This window comes from Oncorhynchus clarkii, unplaced genomic scaffold (assembly GCF_045791955.1).
Source record: "Oncorhynchus clarkii lewisi isolate Uvic-CL-2024 unplaced genomic scaffold, UVic_Ocla_1.0 unplaced_contig_11158_pilon_pilon, whole genome shotgun sequence".
Lineage (NCBI taxonomy): Eukaryota > Metazoa > Chordata > Actinopteri > Salmoniformes > Salmonidae > Oncorhynchus > Oncorhynchus clarkii.
Window position 1 is genome coordinate 23,095 of NW_027258756.1, and position 27,089 is coordinate 50,183.

General features: G+C 38.7%; 1 protein-coding gene across 1 annotated transcript; it reads right to left on the reverse strand.

Moving 5' to 3' along the window:
• Positions 1 to 385: 385 nt before the first annotated feature.
• LOC139398498 (chemokine (C-X-C motif) receptor 5) lies at positions 386 to 27,089 on the reverse strand. The gene is made up of 5 exons (XM_071144450.1): positions 27,029 to 27,089; positions 25,697 to 25,877; positions 4,620 to 5,068; positions 2,107 to 2,304; positions 386 to 1,805 (listed from the first exon to the last, which is right to left on the reverse strand). The coding sequence occupies exons 1-5, from the start codon at positions 27,041 to 27,043 to the stop codon at positions 1,623 to 1,625; spliced, it is 1,026 nt and encodes a 341-aa protein (XP_071000551.1). The 5' UTR covers positions 27,044 to 27,089; the 3' UTR covers positions 386 to 1,622.

Genomic DNA, 27,089 nt, shown 5'->3' on the forward strand with positions numbered 1-27,089 from the left:
AAGTAGTTTATACTTCTAGACCAAGTAGTTTATACTTTAGACACAGTAGTTTATACTTCTAGATATAGTAGTTTATACTTCTAGACACAGTAGTTTATACTTCTAGACACAGTAGTTTATACTTCTAGACCAAGTAGTTTATACTTTAGACACAGTAGTTTATACTTCTAGATATAGTAGTTTATACTTCTAGACACAGTAGTTTATACTTCTAGACACAGTAGTTTATACTTCTAGACCCAGTAGTTTATACTTTAGATACAGTAGTTTATACTTCTAAACACAGTAGTTTATACTTCTAGACACAGTAGTTTATACTTTTATACACAGTAGTCACCAATCTGATGAGTCGTAGGGGGATAAAGATTGGCTGGTGTGAACAACATTGGGAAGCACTCAATCATATTTTATTTATATTTTTTAAAAATTCAATACATTTCACATACAGTCAAAAATTGGCAATGCAGGCCTATTGGCTAAAGAACAATATTACACTTTCACACTTTTAGAAAACTATCCAGAACACAAATAGACCTTTATAAACTATCCAGAACACAAATAGACCTTTATAAACTATCCAGAACACACATAGATGTTTATAAACTATCCAGAACACATAGACGTTTATAAACTATCCAGAACACATAGACGTTAATAAACTATCCAGAACACATAGACGTTTATAAACTATCCAGAACACATAGACGTTTATAAACTATCCAGAACACATAGACGTTTATAAACTATCCAGAACACATAGACGTTTATAAACTATCCAGAACACATAGACGTTTATAAACTATCCAGAACACATAGACGTTTATAAGCACAAGCCTTTGTCGAACATTGGGTTATTGCATGCCATCAAGGAAGACTCTGTATGTCAGTATATACACAAGGCTTGCACAAGCAGGTGAATGTGTTGTCACAACCCCATAAAGGTTAGACATACAGAGGGTTGATTATTGATCCACAACCCCATAAAGAGGTTAGTCATACAGAGGGTTGATTATTGATCCACAACCCCATAAAGAGGTTAGTCATACTGAGGGTTGATTATTGATCCACAACCCCATAAAGAGAGGTTAGTCATACTGAGGGTTGATTATTGATCCACAACCCCATAAAGAGAGGTTAGTCATACTGAGGGTTGATTATTGATCCACAACCCCATAAAGAGAGGTTAGTCATACTGAGGGTTGATTATTGATCCACAACCCCATAAAGAGAGGTTAGTCATACTGAGGGTTGATTATTGATCCACAACCCCATAAAGAGAGGTTAGTCATACTGAGGGTTGATTATTGATCCACAACCCCATAAAGAGGTTGATTAATGATTCACAAGCTCTAACAGTAACCCCCCCCCCAGCTCTTAGTTTTAACAGTAAAATTCATTTGTAAGCTGAAAATACAATAGTTTTACTCATAACTAATTCAAATATCAGAATGAACCGTCAGTATCCTTTTAAAGAAACGAGGTGTAAGACACCTTTTCACCTTAGTTGTAACAGTCAAATCTGGTGGTCAACATGAGGATTTTCGTGGTGGTGAGTCCTTTAGAGAATGACGCTGACGTGTTACTCCCCCGTCCCCGTCGGAGTACACCCCTTTACCATAGACTCAGTGGGCCAGCAGTCTCAGGAGATCCTGTCGAAACCGTACCCCAGTGAAGGCGTACAGCAGCGGGTTGAGGCAGCAGTGTGTGTACCCCAGGCTCTCTGTCACCACCAAGGCCTTATCCAAACTAGTCCGGGACTGGCAGCTCAAACCAGAGTCCAACCCCCGATCCACCAGGGTCTTCACCTAAACGTCACAGTGGAGAGAAGTCAATGTTCCCTACAGTTTATACTGTACTTCTTTGACCAGGGCCACTATATAGTTCTATGTACTTTGTACTGTATTATAGGACCCAGGGTTCTGGTCAAGAGTAGTGCACTATATAGGGAATAGGGGACCATTTCATACACACACAGTGACTTTGTGTTATCGTTGATTTAAAAACAAAAACAGTATATTCTACATGTTCTTGACTACATGACTTTGATTTTTTTTTTTTTGATCATCAAATAAATTAAATGAAACGTATGAATGAATCAGTTCACACCAGCATGGTGATGTTGTAGGGCAGCCAGCACAGGCAGAAGACAGCAGTGACTAGTGCAGCCAGCCTGATGGCTCCCTCTTTCTCCAGGCTGCGCTGACCTCTCTGGCTATGGTGCAGGGTGACCGCCACCGCAGCGTAGCAGTAGGTCATGACCCCGAGAGGCAGGAAGAAACACAGCACGTGGGTCAGGAGCCGCTCCTGGAACAGAGGTACAAAATACATCCCTTGGTTTACTCCCACTAGATTGAGACACCAGTGATCCATCCCAGATGGCACCCTATTCCCTATATACAGTGCCTTGCGAAAGTATTCGGCCCCCTTGAACTTTGCGACCTTTTGCCACATTTCAGGCTTCAAACATAATATATTTTTTTGTGGAGAATCAACAACAAGTGGGACACAATCATGAAGTGGAACGACATTTATTGGATATTTCAAACTTTTTTAACAAATCAAAAACTGAAAAATTGGGCGTGCAAAATTATTCAGCCCCCTTAAGTTAATACTTTGTAGCGCCACCTTTTGCTGCGATTACAGCTGTAAGTCGCTTGGGGTATGTCTCTATCAGTTTTGCACATCGAGAGACTGAAATTTTTTCCCATTCCTCCTTGCAAAACAGCTCGAGCTCAGTGAGGTTGGATGGAGAGCATTTGTGAACAGCAGTTTTCAGTTCTTTCCACAGATTCTCGATTGGATTCAGGTCTGGACTTTGACTTGGCCATTCTAACACCTGGATATGTTTATTTTTGAACCATTCCATTCAGAATGGTCCTGTATTTGGCTCCATCCATCTTCCCATCAATTTTTAACCATCTTCCCTGTCCCTGCTGAAGAAAAGCAGGCCCAAACCATGATGCTGCCACCATGTTTGACAGTGGGGATGGTGTGCTCAGCTGTGTTGCTTTTACGCCAAACATAACGTTTTGCATTGTTGCCAAAAAGTTCAATTTTGGTTTCATCTGACCAGAGCACCTTCTTCCACATGTTTGGTGTGTCTCCCAGGTGGCTTGTGGCAAACTTTAAACGACACTTTTTATGGATATCTTTAAGAAATGGCTTTCTTCTTGCCACTCTTCCATAAAGGCCAGATTTGTGCAATATACGACTGATTGTTGTCCTATGGACAGAGTCTCCCACCTCAGCTGTAGATCTCTGCAGTTCATCCAGAGTGATCATGGGCCTCTTGGCTGCATCTCTGATCAGTCTTCTCCTTGTATGAGCTGAAAGTTTAGAGGGACGGCCAGGTCTTGGTAGATTTGCAGTGGTCTGATACTCCTTCCATTTCAATATTATCGCTTGCACAGTGCTCCTTGGGATGTTTAAAGCTTGGGAAATCTTTTTGTATCCAAATCCGGCTTTAAACTTCTTCATAACAGTATCTCGGACCTGCCTGGTGTGTTCCTTGTTCTTCATGATGCTCACTGCGCTTTTGACGGACCTCTGAGACTATCACAGTGCAGGTGCATTTATACGGAGACTTGATTACACACAGGTGGATTGTATTTATCATCATTAGTCATTTAGGTCAACATTGGATCATTCAGAGATCCTCACTGAACTTCTGGAGAGAGTTTGCTGCACTGAAAGTAAAGGGGCTGAATAATTTTGCACGCCCAATTTTTCAGTTTTTGATTTGTTAAAAAAGTTTGAAATATCCAATAAATGTCGTTCCACTTCATGATTGTGTCCCACTTGTTGTTGATTCTTCACAAAAAAAATACAGTTTTATATCTTTATGTTTGAAGCCTGAAATGTGGCAAAAGGTCGCAAAGTTCAAGGGGGCCGAATACTTTCGCAAGGCACTGTATATACACTTTTGACCAATAGTGAATAGGGTGCCATTTGGGATACAGACTGGTTATTTGAAAACACCAACTGGCTAAGTCTGACAACTACATCTGTTCTTTGCTTTGACGGTCTAACTCCCTGTCTCTGGCTGAGAGATTCCATCCAGGTCTAACTCCCTGTCTCTGGCTGAGAGATTCCATCCAGGTCTAACTCCCTGTCTCTGGCTGAGAGATTCCATCCAGGTCTAACTCCCTGTCTCTGGCTGAGAGATTCCATCCAGGTCTAGCTCCCTGTCTGTGGCTGAGAGATTCCATCCAGGTCTAACTCCCTGTCTCTGGCTGAGAGATTCCATCCAGGTCTAACTCCCTGTCTCTGGCTGAGAGATTCCATCCAGGTCTAACTCCCTGTCTCTGGCTGAGAGATTCCATCCAGGTCTAACTCCCTGTCTCTGGCTGAGAGATTCCATCCAGGTCTAACTCCCTGTCTCTGGCTGAGAGATTCCATCCAGGTCTAACTCCCTGTCTCTGGCTGAGAGATTCCATCCAGGTCTAACTCCCTGTCTCTGGCTGAGAGATTCCATCCAGGTCTAACTCCCTGTCTGTGGCTGAGAGATTCCATCCAGGTCTAACTCCCTGTCTCTGGCTGAGAGATTCCATCCAGGTCACAAGCCAATGAAATAACTGGATCAGAGAAATGAAGTGCTGAGACGTTTGAGGGGAACCCACCGTCAGATCCCAGTTGTTTGCATGGAGACCGTGACTGTGGAAGAAGCATGAGAGCTGAGTCGGGTCTATGGGACTCTCCCCTACAGACAGGAACACAGCATTGGGAGCAGACAAGGCCAGACAGACGAGCCACAGTGCCAGGCAGGTGAGGTGTACGTTCCTGGGGCGTCGGCTCTGGAGGCTGGTGATGGCATGCACGATGGCCAGGTAACGGTCGAAGCCGATACATGCCAGGAGGAGACTCCCACAAAGGAAGTTGAGTCGGTTCATCAGCCCAATCAGTTTACACAGGACGTCTCCGAACACCACCCCCAAGGACACCTGTGCCAGTGCGAAGGGGAAGGTGGCTAGCAGCATCAGATCAGCCAGGCCCAGGTGTAACAGATAGATCTCTGTGATCCGCAGGAGGCCACGGCGTTTCAGCAGCACCGTTAACATCAGCCCGTTACCTGGTGGAATATAAACCATAAGATAATACACATAAAGACTGTTACCTGGTGGAACCAGAAGATAATACACATAAAGACTGTTAACTGGTGGAACCAGAAGATAATACACATAAAGACTGTTACCTGGTGGAACCAGAAGATAATACACATAAAGACTGTTACCTGGTGGAACCAGAAGATAATACACATAAAGACTGTTACCTGGTGGAACCAGAAGATAATACACATAAAGACTGTTACCTGGTGGAATATAAACCTTAAGATAATACACATAAAGACTGTTACCTGGTGGAACCGAAAGATAATACACATAAAGACTGTTACCTGGTGGAACCGGAAGATAATAGATAAGATAATACACATAAAGACTGTTACCTGGTGGTAAGATAATACACATAAAGACTGTTACCTGGTGGAACCGAAAGATAATACACATAAAGACTGTTACCTGGTGGAATATAAACCATAAGATAATACACATAAAGACTGTTACCTGGTGGAACCAAAAGATAATACACATAAAGACTGTTACCTGGTGGAACCGGAAGATAATACACATAAAGACTGTTACCTGGTGGAACCAGAAGATAATACACATAAAGACTGTTACTTGGTGGAACCGGAAGATAATACACATAAAGACTGTTACCTGGTGGAACCGAAAGATAATACACATAAAGACTGTTACCTGGTGGAACCGAAATATAATACACATAAAGACTGTTACCTGGTGGAACCAGAAGATAATACACATAAAGACTGTTACCTGGTGGAACCGGAAGATAATACACATAAAGACTGTTACCTGGTGGAACCGGAAGATAATACACATAAAGACTGTTACCTGGTGGAACCGGAAGATAATACACATAAAGACTGTTACCTGGTGGAACCAGCAGATAATACACATAAAGACTGTTACCTGGTGGAACCGAAAGATAATACACATGAAGACTGTTACCTGGTGGAACCAGAATATAATACACATAAAGACTGTTACCTGGTGGAACCAGAAGATAATACACATAAAGACTGTTACCTGGTGGAACCAGAAGATAATACACATAAAGACATTTACCTGGTGGAACCGGACGATAATACACATAAAGACTGTTACCTGGTGGAACCGGAAGATAATACACATAAAGACTGTTACCTGGTGGAACCGGAAGATAATACACATAAAGACTGTTACCTGGTGGAACCGGAAGATAATACACATAAAGACTGTTACCTGGTGGAACCGGAAGATAATACACATAAAGACTGTTACCTGGTGGAACCGGAAGATAATACACATAAAGACTGTTACCTGGTGGAACCGGAAGATAATACACATAAAGACTGTTACCTGGTGGAACCATAAGATAATACACATAAAGACTGTTACCTGGTGGAATATAAACCATAAGATAATACACATAAAGACTGTTACCTGGTGGAACCAGAAGATAATACACATAAAGACTGTTACCTGGTGGAACCAGAAGATAATACACATAAAGACTGTTACCTGGTGGAACCGGAAGATAATACACATAAAGACTGTTACCTGGTGGAACCGGAAGATAATACACATAAAGACTGTTACCTGGTGGAATATAAACCATAAGATAATACACATAAAGACTGTTACCTGGTGGAACCATAAGATAATACACATAAATACTGTTACCTGGTGGAACCATAAGGTAATACACATAAAGACTGTTACCTGGTGGAACCATAAGATAATACACATAAAGACTGTTACCTGGTGGAACCAGAAGATAATACACATAAAGACTGTTACCTGGTGGAACCATAAGATAATACACATAGACTGTTACCTGGTGGAACCATAAGATAATACACATAAAGACTGTTACCTGGTGGAACCAGAAGATAATACACATAAAGACTGTTACCTGGTGGAACCGGAAGATAATACACATAAAGACTGTTACCTGGTGGAATATAAACCATAAGATAATACACATAAAGACTGTTACCTGGTGGAACCGGAAGATAATACACATAAAGACTGTTACCTGGTGGAACCAGAAGATAATACACATAAAGACTGTTACCTGGTGGAACCATAAGGTAATACACATAAAGACTGTTACCTGGTGGAACCATAAGATAATACACATAAAGACTGTTACCTGGTGGAACCAGAAGATAATACACATAAAGACTGTTACCTGGTGGAACCATAAGATAATACACATAGACTGTTACCTGGTGGAACCATACGATAATACACATAAAGACTGTTACCTGGTGGAACCAGAAGATAATACACATAAAGACTGTTACCTGGTGGAACCGGAAGATAATACACATAAAGACTGTTACCTGGTGGAATATAAACCATAAGATAATACACATAAAGACTGTTACCTGGTGGAACCGGAAGATAATACACATAAAGACTGTTACCTGGTGGAACCGGAAGATAATACACATAAAGACTGTTACCTGGTGGAACCATAAGATAATACACATAAAGACTGTTATCTGGTGGAATATAAACCATAAGATAATACACATAAAGACTGTTACCTGATGGAACCAGAAGATAATACACATAAAGACTGTTACCTGGTGGAACCAGAAGATAATACACATAAAGACTGTTACCTGGTGGAACCGGAAGATAATACACATAAAGACTGTTACCTGGTGGAACCGGAAGATAATACACATAAAGACTGTTACCTGGTGGAACCATAAGATAATACACATAAAGACTGTTACCTGGTGGAATATAAACCATAAGATAATACACATAAAGACTGTTACCTGGTGGAACCAGAAGATAATACACATAAAGACTGTTACCTGGTGGAATATAAACCATAAGATAATACACATAAAGACTGTTACCTGGTGGAACCATAAGACAATACACATAAAGACTGTTACCTGGTGGAACCAGAAGATAATACACATAAAGACTGTTACCTGGTGGAACCGGAAGATAATACACATAAAGACTGTTACCTGGTGGAATATAAATCATAAGATAATACACATAAAGACTGTTACCTGGTTGAACCGGAAGATAATACACATAAAGACTGTTACCTGGTGGAACCATAAGATAATACACATAGACTGTTACCTGGTGGAACCAGAAGATAATACACATAAAGACTGTTACCTGGTGGAACCATAAGATAATACACATAAAGACTGTTACCTGGTGGAACCAGAAGATAATACACATAAAGACTGTTACCTGGTGGAACCTGAAGATAATACACATAAAGACTGTTACCTGGTGGAACCAGAAGATAATACACATAAAGACTGTTACCTGGTGGAACCGAAAGATAATACACATAAAGACTGTTACCTGGTTGAACCAGAAGATAATACACATAAAGACTGTTACCTGGTGGAACCAGAAGATAATACACATAAAGACTGTTACCTGGTGGAACCATAAGATAATACACATAAAGACTGTTACCTGGTGGAACCAGAAGATAATACACATAAAGACTGTTACCTGGTGGAATATAAACCATAAAATAATACACATAAAGACTGTTACCTGGTGGAACCGAAAGATAATACACATAAAGACTGTTACCTGGTGGAATATAAACCATAAGATAATACACATAAAGACTGTTACCTGGTGGAACCGGAAGATAATACACATAAAGACTGTTACCTGGTGGAATATAAACCATAAGATAATACACATAAAGACTGTTACCTGGTGGAACCAAAACACATGGTATAATACACATAAAGACTGTTACCTGGTGGAACCGGAAGATAATACACATAAAGACTGTTACCTGGTGGAACCAGAAGATAATACACATAAAGACTGTTACTTGGTGGAACCGGAAGATAATACACATAAAGACTGTTACCTGGTGGAACCGAAAGATAATACACATAAAGACTGTTACCTGGTGGAACCGAAAGATAATACACATAAAGACTGTTACCTGGTTGAACCAGAAGATAATACACATAAAGACTGTTACCTGGTGGAACCGGAAGATAATACACATAAAGACTGTTACCTGGTGGAACCGGAAGATAATACACATAAAGACTGTTACCTGGTGGAACCGGAAGATAATACACATAAAGACTGTTACCTGGTGGAACCAGCAGATAATACACATAAAGACTGTTACCTGGTGGAACCGAAAGATAATACACATGAATACTGTTACCTGGTGGAACCAGAAGATAATACACATAAAGACTGTTACCTGGTGGAACCAGAATATAATACACATAAAGACTGTTACCTGGTGGAACCAGAAGATAATACACATAAAGACTGTTACCTGGTGGAACCGGAAGATAATACACATAAAGACTGTTACCTGGTGGAACCGGAAGATAATACACATAAAGACTGTTACCTGGTGGAACCGGAAGATAATACACATAAAGACTGTTACCTGGTGGAACCGGAAGATAATACACATAAAGACTGTTACCTGGTGGAACCATAAGATAATACACATAAAGACTGTTACCTGGTGGAATATAAACCATAAGATAATACACATAAAGACTGTTACCTGGTGGAACCAGAAGATAATACACATAAAGACTGTTACCTGGTGGAACCAGAAGATAATACACATAAAGACTGTTACCTGGTGGAACCGGAAGATAATACACATAAAGACTGTTACCTGGTGGAACCGGAAGATAATACACATAAAGACTGTTACCTGATGGAACCATAAGATAATACACATAAAGACTGTTACCTGGTGGAATATAAACCATAAGATAATACACATAAAGTCTGTTACCTGGTGGAACCAGAAGATAATACACATAAAGACTGTTACCTGGTGGAACCATAAGATAATACACATAAAGACTGTTACCTGGTGGAACCAGAAGATAATACACATAGAGACTGTTACCTGGTGGAATATAAACCATAAGATAATACACATAAAGACTGTTACCTGGTGGAACCAGAAGATAATACACATAAAGACTGTTACCTGGTGGAATATAAACCATAAGATAATACACATAAAGACTGTTACCTGGTGGAACCAGAAGATAATACACATAAAGACTGTTACCTGGTGGAACCATAAGATAATACTAATAAAGACTGTTACCTGGTGGAACCATAAGATAATACACATAAAGACTGTTACCTGGTGGAACCATAAGATAATACACATAAAGACTGTTACCTGGTGGAACCAGAAGATAATACACATAAAGACTGTTACCTGGTGGAATATAAACCATAAGATAATACACATAAAGACTGTTACCTGGTGGAACCAGAAGATAATACACATAAAGACTGTTACCTGGTGGAATATAAACCGTAAGATAATACACATAAAGACTGTTACCTGGTGGAACCAGAAGATAATACACATAAAGACTGTTACCTGGTGGAACCGGAAGATAATACACATAAAGACTGTTACCTGGTGGAATATAAACCATAAGATAATACACATAAAGACTGTTACCTGGTGGAACCATAAGATAATACACATAAATACTGTTACCTGGTGGAACCATAAGGTAATACACATAAAGACTGTTACCTGGTGGAACCATAAGATAATACACATAAAGACTGTTACCTGGTGGAACCAGAAGATAATACACATAAAGACTGTTACCTGGTGGAACCATAAGATAATACACATAGACTGTTACCTGGTGGAACCATAAGATAATACACATAAAGACTGTTACCTGGTGGAACCAGAAGATAATACACATAAAGACTGTTACCTGGTGGAACCGGAAGATAATACACATAAAGACTGTTACCTGGTGGAATATAAACCATAAGATAATACACATAAAGACTGTTACCTGGTGGAACCGGAAGATAATACACATAAAGACTGTTACCTGGTGGAACCAGAAGATAATACACATAAAGACTGTTACCTGGTGGAACCATAAGGTAATACACATAAAGACTGTTACCTGGTGGAACCATAAGATAATACACATAAAGACTGTTACCTGGTGGAACCAGAAGATAATACACATAAAGACTGTTACCTGGTGGAACCATAAGATAATACACATAGACTGTTACCTGGTGGAACCATAAGATAATACACATAAAGACTGTTACCTGGTGGAACCAGAAGATAATACACATAAAGACTGTTACCTGGTGGAACCGGAAGATAATACACATAAAGACTGTTACCTGGTGGAATATAAACCATAAGATAATACACATAAAGACTGTTACCTGGTGGAACCGGAAGATAATACACATAAAGACTGTTACCTGGTGGAACCGGAAGATAATACACATAAAGACTGTTACCTGGTGGAACCATAAGATAATACACATAAAGACTGTTATCTGGTGGAATATAAACCATAAGATAATACACATAAAGACTGTTACCTGATGGAACCAGAAGATAATACACATAAAGACTGTTACCTGGTGGAACCAGAAGATAATACACATAAAGACTGTTACCTGGTGGAACCGGAAGATAATACACATAAAGACTGTTACCTGGTGGAACCGGAAGATAATACACATAAAGACTGTTACCTGGTGGAACCATAAGATAATACACATAAAGACTGTTACCTGGTGGAATATAAACCATAAGATAATACACATAAAGACTGTTACCTGGTGGAACCAGAAGATAATACACATAAAGACTGTTACCTGGTGGAATATAAACCATAAGATAATACACATAAAGACTGTTACCTGGTGGAACCATAAGACAATACACATAAAGACTGTTACCTGGTGGAACCAGAAGATAATACACATAAAGACTGTTACCTGGTGGAACCGGAAGATAATACACATAAAGACTGTTACCTGGTGGAATATAAATCATAAGATAATACACATAAAGACTGTTACCTGGTTGAACCGGAAGATAATACACATAAAGACTGTTACCTGGTGGAACCATAAGATAATACACATAAAGACTGTTACCTGGTGGAACCAGAAGATAATACACATAAAGACTGTTACCTGGTGGAACCATAAGATAATACACATAAAGACTGTTACCTGGTGGAACCAGAAGATAATACACATAAAGACTGTTACCTGGTGGAACCTGAAGATAATACACATAAAGACTGTTACCTGGTGGAACCAGAAGATAATACACATAAAGACTGTTACCTGGTGGAACCGAAAGATAATACACATAAAGACTGTTACCTGGTTGAACCAGAAGATAATACACATAAAGACTGTTACCTGGTGGAACCAGAAGATAATACACATAAAGACTGTTACCTGGTGGAACCATAAGATAATACACATAAAGACTGTTACCTGGTGGAACCAGAAGATAATACACATAAAGACTGTTACCTGGTGGAATATAAACCATAAAATAATACACATAAAGACTGTTACCTGGTGGAACCGAAAGATAATACACATAAAGACTGTTACCTGGTGGAATATAAACCATAAGATAATACACATAAAGACTGTTACCTGGTGGAACCGGAAGATAATACACATAAAGACTGTTACCTGGTGGAATATAAACCATAAGATAATACACATAAAGACTGTTACCTGGTGGAACCAAAAGATAATACACATAAAGACTGTTACCTGGTGGAACCGGAAGATAATACACATAAAGACTGTTACCTGGTGGAACCAGAAGATAATACACATAAAGACTGTTACTTGGTGGAACCGGAAGATAATACACATAAAGACTGTTACCTGGTGGAACCAAAGATAATACACATAAAGACTGTTACCTGGTGGAACCGAAAGATAATACACATAAAGACTGTTACCTGGTTGAACCAGAAGATAATACACATAAAGACTGTTACCTGGTGGAACCGGAAGATAATACACATAAAGACTGTTACCTGGTGGAACCGGAAGATAATACACATAAAGACTGTTACCTGGTGGAACCGGAAGATAATACACATAAAGACTGTTACCTGGTGGAACCAGCAGATAATACACATAAAGACTGTTACCTGGTGGAACCGAAAGATAATACACATAAAGACTGTTACCTGGTGGAACCAGAAGATAATACACATAAAGACTGTTACCTGGTGGAACCAGAAGATAATACACATAAAGACTGTTACCTGGTGGAACCAGAAGATAATACACATAAAGACTGTTACCTGGTGGAACCGGAAGATAATACACATAAAGACTGTTACCTGGTGGAACCGGAAGATAATACACATAAAGACTGTTACCTGGTGGAACCGGAAGATAATACACATAAAGACTGTTACCTGGTGGAACCGGAAGATAATACACATAAAGACTGTTACCTGGTGGAACCATAAGATAATACACATAAAGACTGTTACCTGGTGGAATATAAACCATAAGATAATACACATAAAGACTGTTACCTGGTGGAACCAGAAGATAATACACATAAAGACTGTTACCTGGTGGAACCAGAAGATAATACACATAAAGACTGTTACCTGGTGGAACCGGAAGATAATACACATAAAGACTGTTACCTGGTGGAACCGGAAGATAATACACATAAAGACTGTTACCTGGTGGAACCATAAGATAATACACATAAAGACTGTTACCTGGTGGAATATAAACCATAAGATAATACACATAAAGACTGTTACCTGGTGGAACCAGAAGATAATACACATAAAGACTGTTACCTGGTGGAACCATAAGATAATACACATAAAGACTGTTACCTGGTGGAACCAGAAGATAATACACATAAAGACTGTTACCTGGTGGAATATAAACCATAAGATAATACACATAAAGACTGTTACCTGGTGGAACCAGAAGATAATACACATAAAGACTGTTACCTGGTGGAATATAAACCATAAGATAATACACATAAAGACTGTTACCTGGTGGAACCAGAAGATAATACACATAAAGACTGTTACCTGGTGGAACCATAAGATAATACACATAAAGACTGTTACCTGGTGGAACCATAAGATAATACACATAAAGACTGTTACCTGGTGGAACCATAAGATAATACACATAAAGACTGTTACCTGGTGGAACCAGAAGATAATACACATAAAGACTGTTACCTGGTGGAATATAAACCATAAGATAATACACATAAAGACTGTTACCTGGTGGAACCAGAAGATAATACACATAAAGACTGTTACCTGGTGGAATATAAACCATAAGATAATACACATAAAGACTGTTACCTGGTGGAACCAGAAGATAATACACATAAAGACTGTTACCTGGTGGAACCGGAAGATAATACACATAAAGACTGTTACCTGGTGGAACCATAAGATAATACACATAAAGACTGTTACCTGGTGGAACCATAAGATAATACACATAAAGACTGTTACCTGGTAAGATAATACACATAAAGACTGTTACCTGGTGGAACCATAAGATAATACACATAAAGACTGTTACCTGGTGGAACCAGAAGATAATACACATAAAGACTGTTACCTGGTGGAACCATAAGATAATACACATAAAGACTGTTACCTGGTGGAACCAGAAGATAATACACATAAAGACTGTTACCTGGTGGAACCAGAAGATAATACACATAAAGACTGTTACCTGGTGGAACCGGAAGATAATACACATAAAGACTGTTACCTGGTGGAACCAGAAGATAATACACATAAAGACTGTTACCTGGTGGAACCGGAAGATAATACACATAAAGACTGTTACCTGGTGGAACCATAAGATAATACACATAAAGACTGTTACCTGGTGGAACCAGAAGATAATACACATAAAGACTGTTACCTGGTGGAACCGTAAGATAATACACATAAAGACTGTTACCTGGTGGAACCAGAAGATAATACACATAAAGACTGTTACCTGGTGGAACCAGAATATAATACACATAAAGACTGTTACCTGGTGGAACCAGAAGATAATACACATAAAGACTGTTACCTGGTGGAACCAGAAGATAATACACATAAAGACTGTTACCTGGTGGAACCAGAAGATAATACACATAAAGACTGTTACCTGGTGGAACCATAAGATAATACACATAAAGACTGTTACCTGGTGGAACCAGAAGATAATACACATAAAGACTGTTACCTGGTGGAACCATAAGATAATACACATAAAGACTGTTACCTGGTGGAACCAGAAGATAATACACATAAAGACTGTTACCTGGTGGAATATAAACCATAAGATAATACACATAAAGACTGTTACCTGGTGGAACCAGAAGATAATACACATAAAGACTGTTACCTGGTGGAACCAGAAGATAATACACATAAAGACTGTTACCTGGTGGAACCGGAAGATAATACACATAAAGACTGTTACCTGGTGGAACCGGAAGATAATACACATAAAGACTGTTACCTGGTGGAACCAGAAGATAATACACATAAAGACTGTTACCTGGTGGAACCTGGTGGGAAGATAATACACATAAAGACTGTTACCTGGTGGAACCAGAAGATAATACACATAAAGACTGTTACCTGGTGGAACCATAAGATAATACACATAAAGACTGTTACCTGGTGGAACCAGAAGATAATACACATAAAGACTGTTACCTGGTGGAACCAGAAGATAATACACATAAAGACTGTTACCTGGTGGAACCAGAAGATAATACACATAAAGACTGTTACCTGGTGGAACCGGAAGATAATACACATAAAGACTGTTACCTGGTGGAACCGGAAGATAATACACATAAAGACTGTTACCTGGTGGAACCGGAAGATAATACACATAAAGACTGTTACCTGGTGGAACCTGGTGGAAAGATAATACACATAAAGACTGTTACCTGGTGGAACCAGAAGATAATACACATAAAGACTGTTACCTGGTGGAACCAGAAGATAATACACATAAAGACTGTTACCTGGTGGAACCAGAAGATAATACACATAAAGACTGTTACCTGGTGGAACCAGAAGATAATACACATAAAGACTGTTACCTGGTGGAACCAAAGATAATACACATAAAGACTGTTACCTGGTGGAACCAGAAGATAATACACATAAAGACTGTTACCTGGTGGAACCAGAAGATAATACACATAAAGACTGTTACCTGGTGGAACCATAAGATAATACACATAAAGACTGTTACCTGGTGGAACCAGAAGATAATACACATAAAGACTGTTACCTGGTGGATAATACACATAAAGAACCTGGTGGAACCAGAAGATAATACACATAAAGACTGTTACCTGGTGGAACCGGAAGATAATACACATAAAGACTGTTACCTGGTGGAACCGGAAGATAATACACATAAAGACTGTTACCTGGTGGAACCGGAAGATAATACACATAAAGACTGTTACCTGGTGGAACCATAAGATAATACACATAAAGACTGTTACCTGGTGGAACCGGAAGATAATACACATAAAGACTGTTACCTGGTGGAACCGGAAGATAATACACATAAAGACTGTTACCTGGTGGAACCAGAAGATAATACACATAAAGACTGTTACCTGGTGGAACCGGAAGATAATACACATAAAGACTGTTACCTGGTGGAACCGAAAGATAATACACATAAAGACTGTTACCTGGTGGAACCGAAAGATAATACACATAAAGACTGTTACCTGGTGGAACCAGAAGATAATACACATAAAGACTGTTACCTGGTGGAACCGGAAGATAATACACATAAAGACTGTTACCTGGTGGAACCGGAAGATAATACACATAAAGACTGTTACCTGGTGGAACCGGAAGATAATACACATAAAGACTGTTACCTGGTGGAACCAGAAGATAATACACATAAAGACTGTTACCTGGTGGAACCGAAAGATAATACACATAAAGACTGTTACCTGGTGGAACCAGAAGATAATACACATAAAGACTGTTACCTGGTGGAACCAGAAGATAATACACATAAAGACTGTTACCTGGTGGAACCAGAAGATAATACACATAAAGACTGTTACCTGGTGGAACCGGAAGATAATACACATAAAGACTGTTACCTGGTGGAACCGGAAGATAATACACATAAAGACTGTTACCTGGTGGAACCGGAAGATAATACACATAAAGACTGTTACCTGGTGGAACCGGAAGATAATACACATAAAGACTGTTACCTGGTGGAACCATAAGATAATACACATAAAGACTGTTACCTGGTGGAATATAAACCATAAGATAATACACATAAAGACTGTTACCTGGTGGAACCAGAAGATAATACACATAAAGACTGTTACCTGGTGGAACCAGAAGATAATACACATAAAGACTGTTACCTGGTGGAACCGGAAGATAATACACATAAAGACTGTTACCTGGTGGAACCGGAAGATAATACACATAAAGACTGTTACCTGGTGGAACCATAAGATAATACACATAAAGACTGTTACCTGGTGGAATATAAACCATAAGATAATACACATAAAGACTGTTACCTGGTGGAACCAGAAGATAATACACATAAAGACTGTTACCTGGTGGAACCATAAGATAATACACATAAAGACTGTTACCTGGTGGAACCAGAAGATAATACACATAAAGACTGTTACCTGGTGGAATATAAACCATAAGATAATACACATAAAGACTGTTACCTGGTGGAACCAGAAGATAATACACATAAAGACTGTTACCTGGTGGAATATAAACCATAAGATAATACACATAAAGACTGTTACCTGGTGGAACCAGAAGATAATACACATAAAGACTGTTACCTGGTGGAACCATAAGATAATACACATAAAGACTGTTACCTGGTGGAACCATAAGATAATACACATAAAGACTGTTACCTGGTGGAACCATAAGATAATACACATAAAGACTGTTACCTGGTGGAACCAGAAGATAATACACATAAAGACTGTTACCTGGTGGAATATAAACCATAAGATAATACACATAAAGACTGTTACCTGGTGGAACCAGAAGATAATACACATAAAGACTGTTACCTGGTGGAATATAAACCGTAAGATAATACACATAAAGACTGTTACCTGGTGGAACCAGAAGATAATACACATAAAGACTGTTACCTGGTGGAACCATAAGATAATACACATAAAGACTGTTACCTGGTGGAACCATAAGATAATACACATAAAGACTGTTACCTGGTGGAACCGGAAGATAATACACATAAAGACTGTTACCTGGTGGAACCATAAGATAATACACATAAAGACTGTTACCTGGTGGAACCAGAAGATAATACACATAAAGACTGTTACCTGGTGGAATATAAACCATAAGATAATACACATAAAGACTGTTACCTGGTGGAACCAGAAGATAATACACATAAAGACTGTTACCTGGTGGAACCAGAAGATAATACACATAAAGACTGTTACCTGGTGGAACCGGAAGATAATACACATAAAGACTGTTACCTGGTGGAACCAGAAGATAATACACATAAAGACTGTTACCTGGTGGAACCGGAAGATAATACACATAAAGACTGTTACCTGGTGGAACCATAAGATAATACACATAAAGACTGTTACCTGGTGGAACCAGAAGATAATACACATAAAGACTGTTACCTGGTGGAATATAAACCATAAGATAATACACATAAAGACTGTTACCTGGTGGAACCATAAGATAATACACATAAAGACTGTTACCTGGTGGAACCAGAAGATAATACACATAAAGACTGTTACCTGGTGGAACCTGAAGATAATACACATAAAGACTGTTACCTGGTGGAACCAGAAGATAATACACATAAAGACTGTTACCTGGTGGAACCATAAGATAATACACATAAAGACTGTTACCTGGTGGAACCAGAAGATAATACACATAAAGACTGTTACCTGGTGGAACCAGAAGATAATACACATAAAGACTGTTACCTGGTGGAACCATAAGATAATACACATAAAGACTGTTACCTGGTGGAACCAGAAGATAATACACATAAAGACTGTTACCTGGTGGAATATAAACCATAAAGATAATACACATAAAGACTGTTACCTGGTGGAACCAGAAGATAATACACATAAAGACTGTTACCTGGTGGAATATAAACCATAAGATAATACACATAAAGACTGTTACCTGGTGGAACCGGAAGATAATACACATAAAGACTGTTACCTGGTGGAATATAAACCATAAGATAATACACATAAAGACTGTTACCTGGTGGAACCAAAAGATAATACACATAAAGACTGTTACCTGGTGGAACCGGAAGATAATACACATAAAGACTGTTACCTGGTGGAACCAGAAGATAATACACATAAAGACTGTTACCTGGTGGAACCGGAAGATAATACACATAAAGACTGTTACCTGGTGGAACCGAAAGATAATACACATAAAGACTGTTACCTGGTGGAACCGAAAGATAATACACATAAAGACTGTTACCTGGTGGAACCAGAAGATAATACACATAAAGACTGTTACCTGGTGGAACCGGAAGATAATACACATAAAGACTGTTACCTGGTGGAACCGGAAGATAATACACATAAAGACTGTTACCTGGTGGAACCGGAAGATAATACACATAAAGACTGTTACCTGGTGGAACCAGAACCAGAAGATAATACACATAAAGACTGTTACCTGGTGGAACCGAAAGATAATACACATAAAGACTGTTACCTGGTGGAACCAGAAGATAATACACATAAAGACTGTTACCTGGTGGAACCAGAAGATAATACACATAAAGACTGTTACCTGGTGGAACCGGAAGATAATACACATAAAGACTGTTACCTGGTGGAACCGGAAGATAATACACATAAAGACTGTTACCTGGTGGAACCGGAAGATAATACACATAAAGACTGTTACCTGGTGGAACCAGCAGATAATACACATAAAGACTGTTACCTGGTGGAACCGAAAGATAATACACATGAATACTGTTACCTGGTGGAACCAGAAGATAATACACATAAAGACTGTTACCTGGTGGAACCAGAAGATAATACACATAAAGACTGTTACCTGGTGGAACCGGAAGATAATACACATAAAGACTGTTACCTGGTGGAACCGGAAGATAATACACATAAAGACTGTTACCTGGTGGAACCGGAAGATAATACACATAAAGACTGTTACCTGGTGGAACCGGAAGATAATACACATAAAGACTGTTACCTGGTGGAACCATAAGATAATACACATAAAGACTGTTACCTGGTGGAATATAAACCATAAGATAATACACATAAAGACTGTTACCTGGTGGAACCAGAAGATAATACACATAAAGACTGTTACCTGGTGGAACCAGAAGATAATACACATAAAGACTGTTACCTGGTGGAACCGGAAGATAATACACATAAAGACTGTTACCTGGTGGAACCGGAAGATAATACACATAAAGACTGTTACCTGGTGGAACCATAAGATAATACACATAAAGACTGTTACCTGGTGGAATATAAACCATAAGATAATACACATAAAGACTGTTACCTGGTGGAACCAGAAGATAATACACATAAAGACTGTTACCTGGTGGAACCATAAGATAATACACATAAAGACTGTTACCTGGTGGAACCAGAAGATAATACACATAAAGACTGTTACCTGGTGGAATATAAACCATAAGATAATACACATAAAGACTGTTACCTGGTGGAACCAGAAGATAATACACATAAAGACTGTTACCTGGTGGAATATAAACCATAAGATAATACACATAAAGACTGTTACCTGGTGGAACCAGAAGATAATACACATAAAGACTGTTACCTGGTGGAACCATAAGATAATACACATAAAGACTGTTACCTGGTGGAACCATAAGATAATACACATAAAGACTGTTACCTGGTGGAACCATAAGATAATACACATAAAGACTGTTACCTGGTGGAACCAGAAGATAATACACATAAAGACTGTTACCTGGTGGAATATAAACCATAAGATAATACACATAAAGACTGTTACCTGGTGGAACCAGAAGATAATACACATAAAGACTGTTACCTGGTGGAATATAAACCGTAAGATAATACACATAAAGACTGTTACCTGGTGGAACCAGAAGATAATACACATAAAGACTGTTACCTGGTGGAACCATAAGATAATACACATAAAGACTGTTACCTGGTGGAACCATAAGATAATACACATAAAGACTGTTTCCTGGTGGAACCAGAAGATAATACACATAAAGACTGTTACCTGGTGGAATATAAACCATAAGATAATACACATAAAGACTGTTACCTGGTGGAACCAGAAGATAATACACATAAAGACTGTTACCTGGTGGAACCAGAAGATAACACACATAAAGACTGTTACCTGGTGGAACCGGAAGATAATACACATAAAGACTGTTACCTGGTGGAACCAGAAGATAATACACATAAAGACTGTTACCTGGTGGAACCGGAAGATAATACACATAAAGACTGTTACCTGGTGGAATATAAACCATAAGATAATACACATAAAGACTGTTACCTGGTGGAACCAGAAGATAATACACATAAAGACTGTTACCTGGTGGAATATAAACCATAAGATAATACACATAAAGACTGTTACCTGGTGGAACCATAAGATAATACACATAAAGACTGTTACCTGGTGGAACCAGAAGATAATACACATAAAGACTGTTACCTGGTGGAACCGGAAGATAATACACATAAAGACTGTTACCTGGTGGAATATAAACCATAAGATAATACACATAAAGACTGTTACCTGGTGGAACCGAAAGATAATACACATAAAGACTGTTACCTGGTGGAATATAAACCATAAGATAATACACATAAAGACTGTTACCTGGTGGAACCGGAAGATAATACACATAAAGACTGTTACCTGGTGGAATATAAACCATAAGATAATACACATAAAGACTGTTACCTGGTGGAACCAAAAGATAATACACATAAAGACTGTTACCTGGTGGAACCGGAAGATAATACACATAAAGACTGTTACCTGGTGGAACCAGAAGATAATACACATAAAGACTGTTACTTGGTGGAACCGGAAGATAATACACATAAAGACTGTTACCTGGTGGAACCGAAAGATAATACACATAAAGACTGTTACCTGGTGGAACCGAAAGATAATACACATAAAGACTGTTACCTGGTTGAACCAGAAGATAATACACATAAAGACTGTTACCTGGTGGAACCGGAAGATAATACACAAAGACTGTTACCTGGTGGAACCGGAAGATAATACACATAAAGACTGTTACCTGGTGGAACCGGAAGATAATACACATAAAGACTGTTACCTGGTGGAACCAGCAGATAATACACATAAAGACTGTTACCTGGTGGAACCGAAAGATAATACACATGAATACTGTTACCTGGTGGAACCAGAAGATAATACACATAAAGACTGTTACCTGGTGGAACCAGAATATAATACACATAAAGACTGTTACCTGGTGGAACCAGAAGATAATACACATAAAGACTGTTACCTGGTGGAACCGGAAGATAATACACATAAAGACTGTTACCTGGTGGAACCGGAAGATAATACACATAAAGACTGTTACCTGGTGGAACCGGAAGATAATACACATATAGACTGTTACCTGGTGGAACCGGAAGATAATACACATAAAGACTGTTACCTGGTGGAACCATAAGATAGTACACATAAAGACTGTTACCTGGTGGAATATAAACCATAAGATAATACACATAAAGACTGTTACCTGGTGGAACCAGAAGATAATACACATAAAGACTGTTACCTGGTGGAACCAGAAGATAATACACATAAAGACTGTTACCTGGTGGAACCGGAAGATAATACACATAAAGACTGTTACCTGGTGGAACCGGAAGATAATACACATAAAGACTTTTACCTGATGGAACCATAAGATAATACACATAAAGACTGTTACCTGGTGGAATATAAACCATAAGATAATACACATAAAGTCTGTTACCTGGTGGAACCAGAAGATAATACACATAAAGACTGTTACCTGGTGGAACCATAAGATAATACACATAAAGACTGTTACCTGGTGGAACCAGAAGATAATACACATAAAGACTGTTACCTGGTGGAATATAAACCATAAGATAATACACATAAAGACTGTTACCTGGTGGAACCAGAAGATAATACACATAAAGACTGTTACCTGGTGGAATATAAACCATAAGATAATACACATAAAGACTGTTACCTGGTGGAACCATAAGATAATACACATCAAGACTGTTACCTGGTGGAACCATAAGATAATACACATAAAGACTGTTACCTGGTGGAACCAGAAGATAATACACATAAAGACTGTTACCTGGTGGAATATAAACCATAAGATAATACACATAAAGACTGTTACCTGGTGGAACCAGAAGATAATACACATAAAGACTGTTACCTGGTGGAATATAAACCGTAAGATAATACACATAAAGACTGTTACCTGGTGGAACCAGAAGATAATACACATAAAGACTGTTACCTGGTGGAACCATAAGATAATACACATAAAGACTGTTACCTGGTGGAACCATAAGATAATACACATAAAGACTGTTACCTGGTGGAACCATAAGATAATACACATAAAGACTGTTACCTGGTGGAACCATAAGATAATACACATAAAGACTGTTTCCTGGTGGAACCAGAAGATAATACACATAAAGACTGTTACCTGGTGGAATATAAACCAGAAGATAATACACATAAAGACTGTTACCTGGTGGAACCAGAAGATAATACACATAAAGACTGTTACCTGGTGGAACCAGAAGATAATACACATAAAGACTGTTACCTGGTGGAACCGGAAGATAATACACATAAAGACTGTTACCTGGTGGAACCAGAAGATAATACACATAAAGACTGTTACCTGGTGGAACCAGAAGATAATACACATAAAGACTGTTACCTGGTGGAATATAAACCATAAGATAATACACATAAAGACTGTTACCTGGTGGAACCAGAAGATAATACACATAAAGACTGTTACCTGGTGGAATATAAACCATAAGATAATACACATAAAGACTGTTACCTGGTGGAACCATAAGATAATACACATAAAGACTGTTACCTGGTGGAACCAGAAGATAATACACATAAAGACTGTTACCTGGTGGAACCGGAAGATAATACACATAAAGACTGTTACCTGGTGGAATATAAACCATAAGATAATACACATAAAGACTGTTACCTGGTGGAACCGGAAGATAATACACATAAAGACTGTTACCTGGTGGAACCATAAGATAATACACATAAAGACTGTTACCTGGTGGAACCGGAAGATAATACACATAAAGACTGTTACCTGGTGGAATATAAACCATAAGATAATACACATAAAGACTGTTACCTGGTGGAACCAGAAGATAATACACATAAAGACTGTTACCTGGTGGAATATAAACCATAAGATAATACACATAAAGACTGTTACCTGGTGGAACCATAAGACAATACACATAAAGACTGTTACCTGGTGGAACCAGAAGATAATACACATAAAGACTGTTACCTGGTGGAACCGGAAGATAATACACATAAAGACTGTTACCTGGTGGAATATAAATCATAAGATAATACACATAAAGACTGTTACCTGGTGGAACCAGAAGATAATACACATAAAGACTGTTACCTGGTGGAACCAGAAGATAATACACATAAAGACTGTTACCTGGTGGAACCAGAAGATAATACACATAAAGACTGTTACCTGGTGGAACCAGAAGATAATACACATAAAGACTGTTACCTGGTGGAATATAAACCATAAGATAATACACATAAAGACTGTTACCTGGTGGAACCAGAAGATAATACACATAAAGACTGTTACCTGGTGGAACCGGAAGATAATACACATAAAGACTGTTACCTGGTTGAACCGGAAGATAATACACATAAAGACTGTTACCTGGTGGAACCAGAAGATAATACACATAAAGACTGTTACCTGGTGGAACCAGAAGATAATACACATAAAGACTGTTACCTGGTGGAACCAGAAGAAAATACACATAAAGACTGTTACCTGGTGGAACCAGAAGATAATACACATAAAGACTGTTACCTGGTGGAATATAAACCAGAAGATAATACACATAAAGACTGTTACCTGGTGGAACCAGAAGATAATACACATAAAGACTGTTACCTGGTGGAACCAGAAGATAATACACATAAAGACTGTTACCTGGTTGAACCGGAAGATAATACACATAAAGACTGTTATCTGGTGGAATATAAACCAGAAGATAATACACATAAAGACTGTTACCTGGTGGAACCAGAAGATAATACACATAAAGACTGTTACCTGGTGGAATATAAACCTTAAGATAATACACATAAAGACTGTTATTAGGTAGTGTTATACCTGGACTATTGGAAGATCCCGTAGGAACACCAGGCTGTAGACCAGTGGTTTGAACACAGTATGAAACAGGTGTGTGTGTACCTGTCAGCCCCAGGAAGAACACCAGACTGTAGACCAGGGGTTGGAACACAGTATGAAACAGGTGTGTGTGTACCTGTCAGCCCCAGGAAGAACACCAGGCTGTAGACCAGTGGTTTGAACACAGTATGAAACAGGTGTGTGTGTACCTGTCAGCCCCAGGAAGAACACCAGGCTGTAGACCAGGGGTTGGAACACAGTATGAAACAGCTGGAGACCTGCTCCGTCATTACAGGTGTACTCAGTATCACTGCTACTGTTGTCAGGACTCTCCAGCAACTCTGAGTAGTTATCAAAGCCATAGAAAAGACCCCCGTCCTCAAATGAGCCCTGAAAAACAAATTGAAAAACAGGTTGAAAATCAGGGTGAAAATCAGGTTAAAAAGCAGATTCTAAATCATGTTTCGCTGGTGAAAGTTATATATTTTGTTGTGTATTGATTGATGAACTTTTACTTTACACCTCACAGCTTGAAGTCCTGAAATCCTGTAGCCATTGTAGCTCTTTGACAAGATAACAAGATAATGATGTTTCAATGTAAAATGTTTTGTGGCTTAATTGCTTTTAATTGGTGTGGACAAGTGCAGTGAAAAGAGGAAGCCCAGCAGCATCTGTCTTTCCTCTCTGTAGAGATATAACACAAATAGACAGGAGAGCAGACATTTTTCACTTCCTCTCTTACGGTAAGTAGCACATGGATCTGTGATCAGGCATCCGTAACCAATTCACCCTTCCGATGATTTTATTTAACTTGGCAAGTCAGTTAAGAACAAATTCTTATTTTCAATGACGGTCTAGGAACAGCCTTGTTCAGGGGCAGAACAACAGATTGTTGTCAGCTCGGGGGTTTGAACTTGCAACCTTCCGGTAACTAGTCCAACGCTCTAACCACTAGGCTACCCTGCCGCCCCAATGCTATTCAATCAAACATGCATTGCTCTGTTGTTGTTACGAAATAGCTATTTTTTTTAGCCATGGTCAGAATCTAAGTGGCTGTAATAATCCCGGCTGTATCACATCCGGCCCTGATTGGGAGTCCTGTAGGGCGGCGCACAGTTGGCACAGTGTCGTCCGGGTTTGGCCGGAGTAGTCTGTCGTTGTAAATAAGAATTTCTTCTTAACGGACTTGCCGAGTTAAATAAAGGTTACACATTGTACAGATAAAATAAAAAAAATAATAATACAGGGATTTAAAACAGCATTTATTCTGTCAACACCATTACAATAAACTAACCAATTGAATATTACCGTTTCATTTCAATAGATTTACATTTTCTAAAGTAATGGGATACAGTGCACATTATATAAAATATGTTTTAACCTTAAAATAAAAAAGGATATCCTTCTCCTGTTAACTCAAGAATCAGAACAACCAGATGTGGTAAACCCACATTTCTAGCTCTGGAGGCAATCCTCACTTACAAAAATAATAATCTGCTCAGACCTGCATGGATGTAATGCATTCAGTTAGCCAGACTCACCTCATCATAAGTCATTTTTTTTAGCTTGTTATACTAATTTCAGGTGACCCTGATGTGGTGT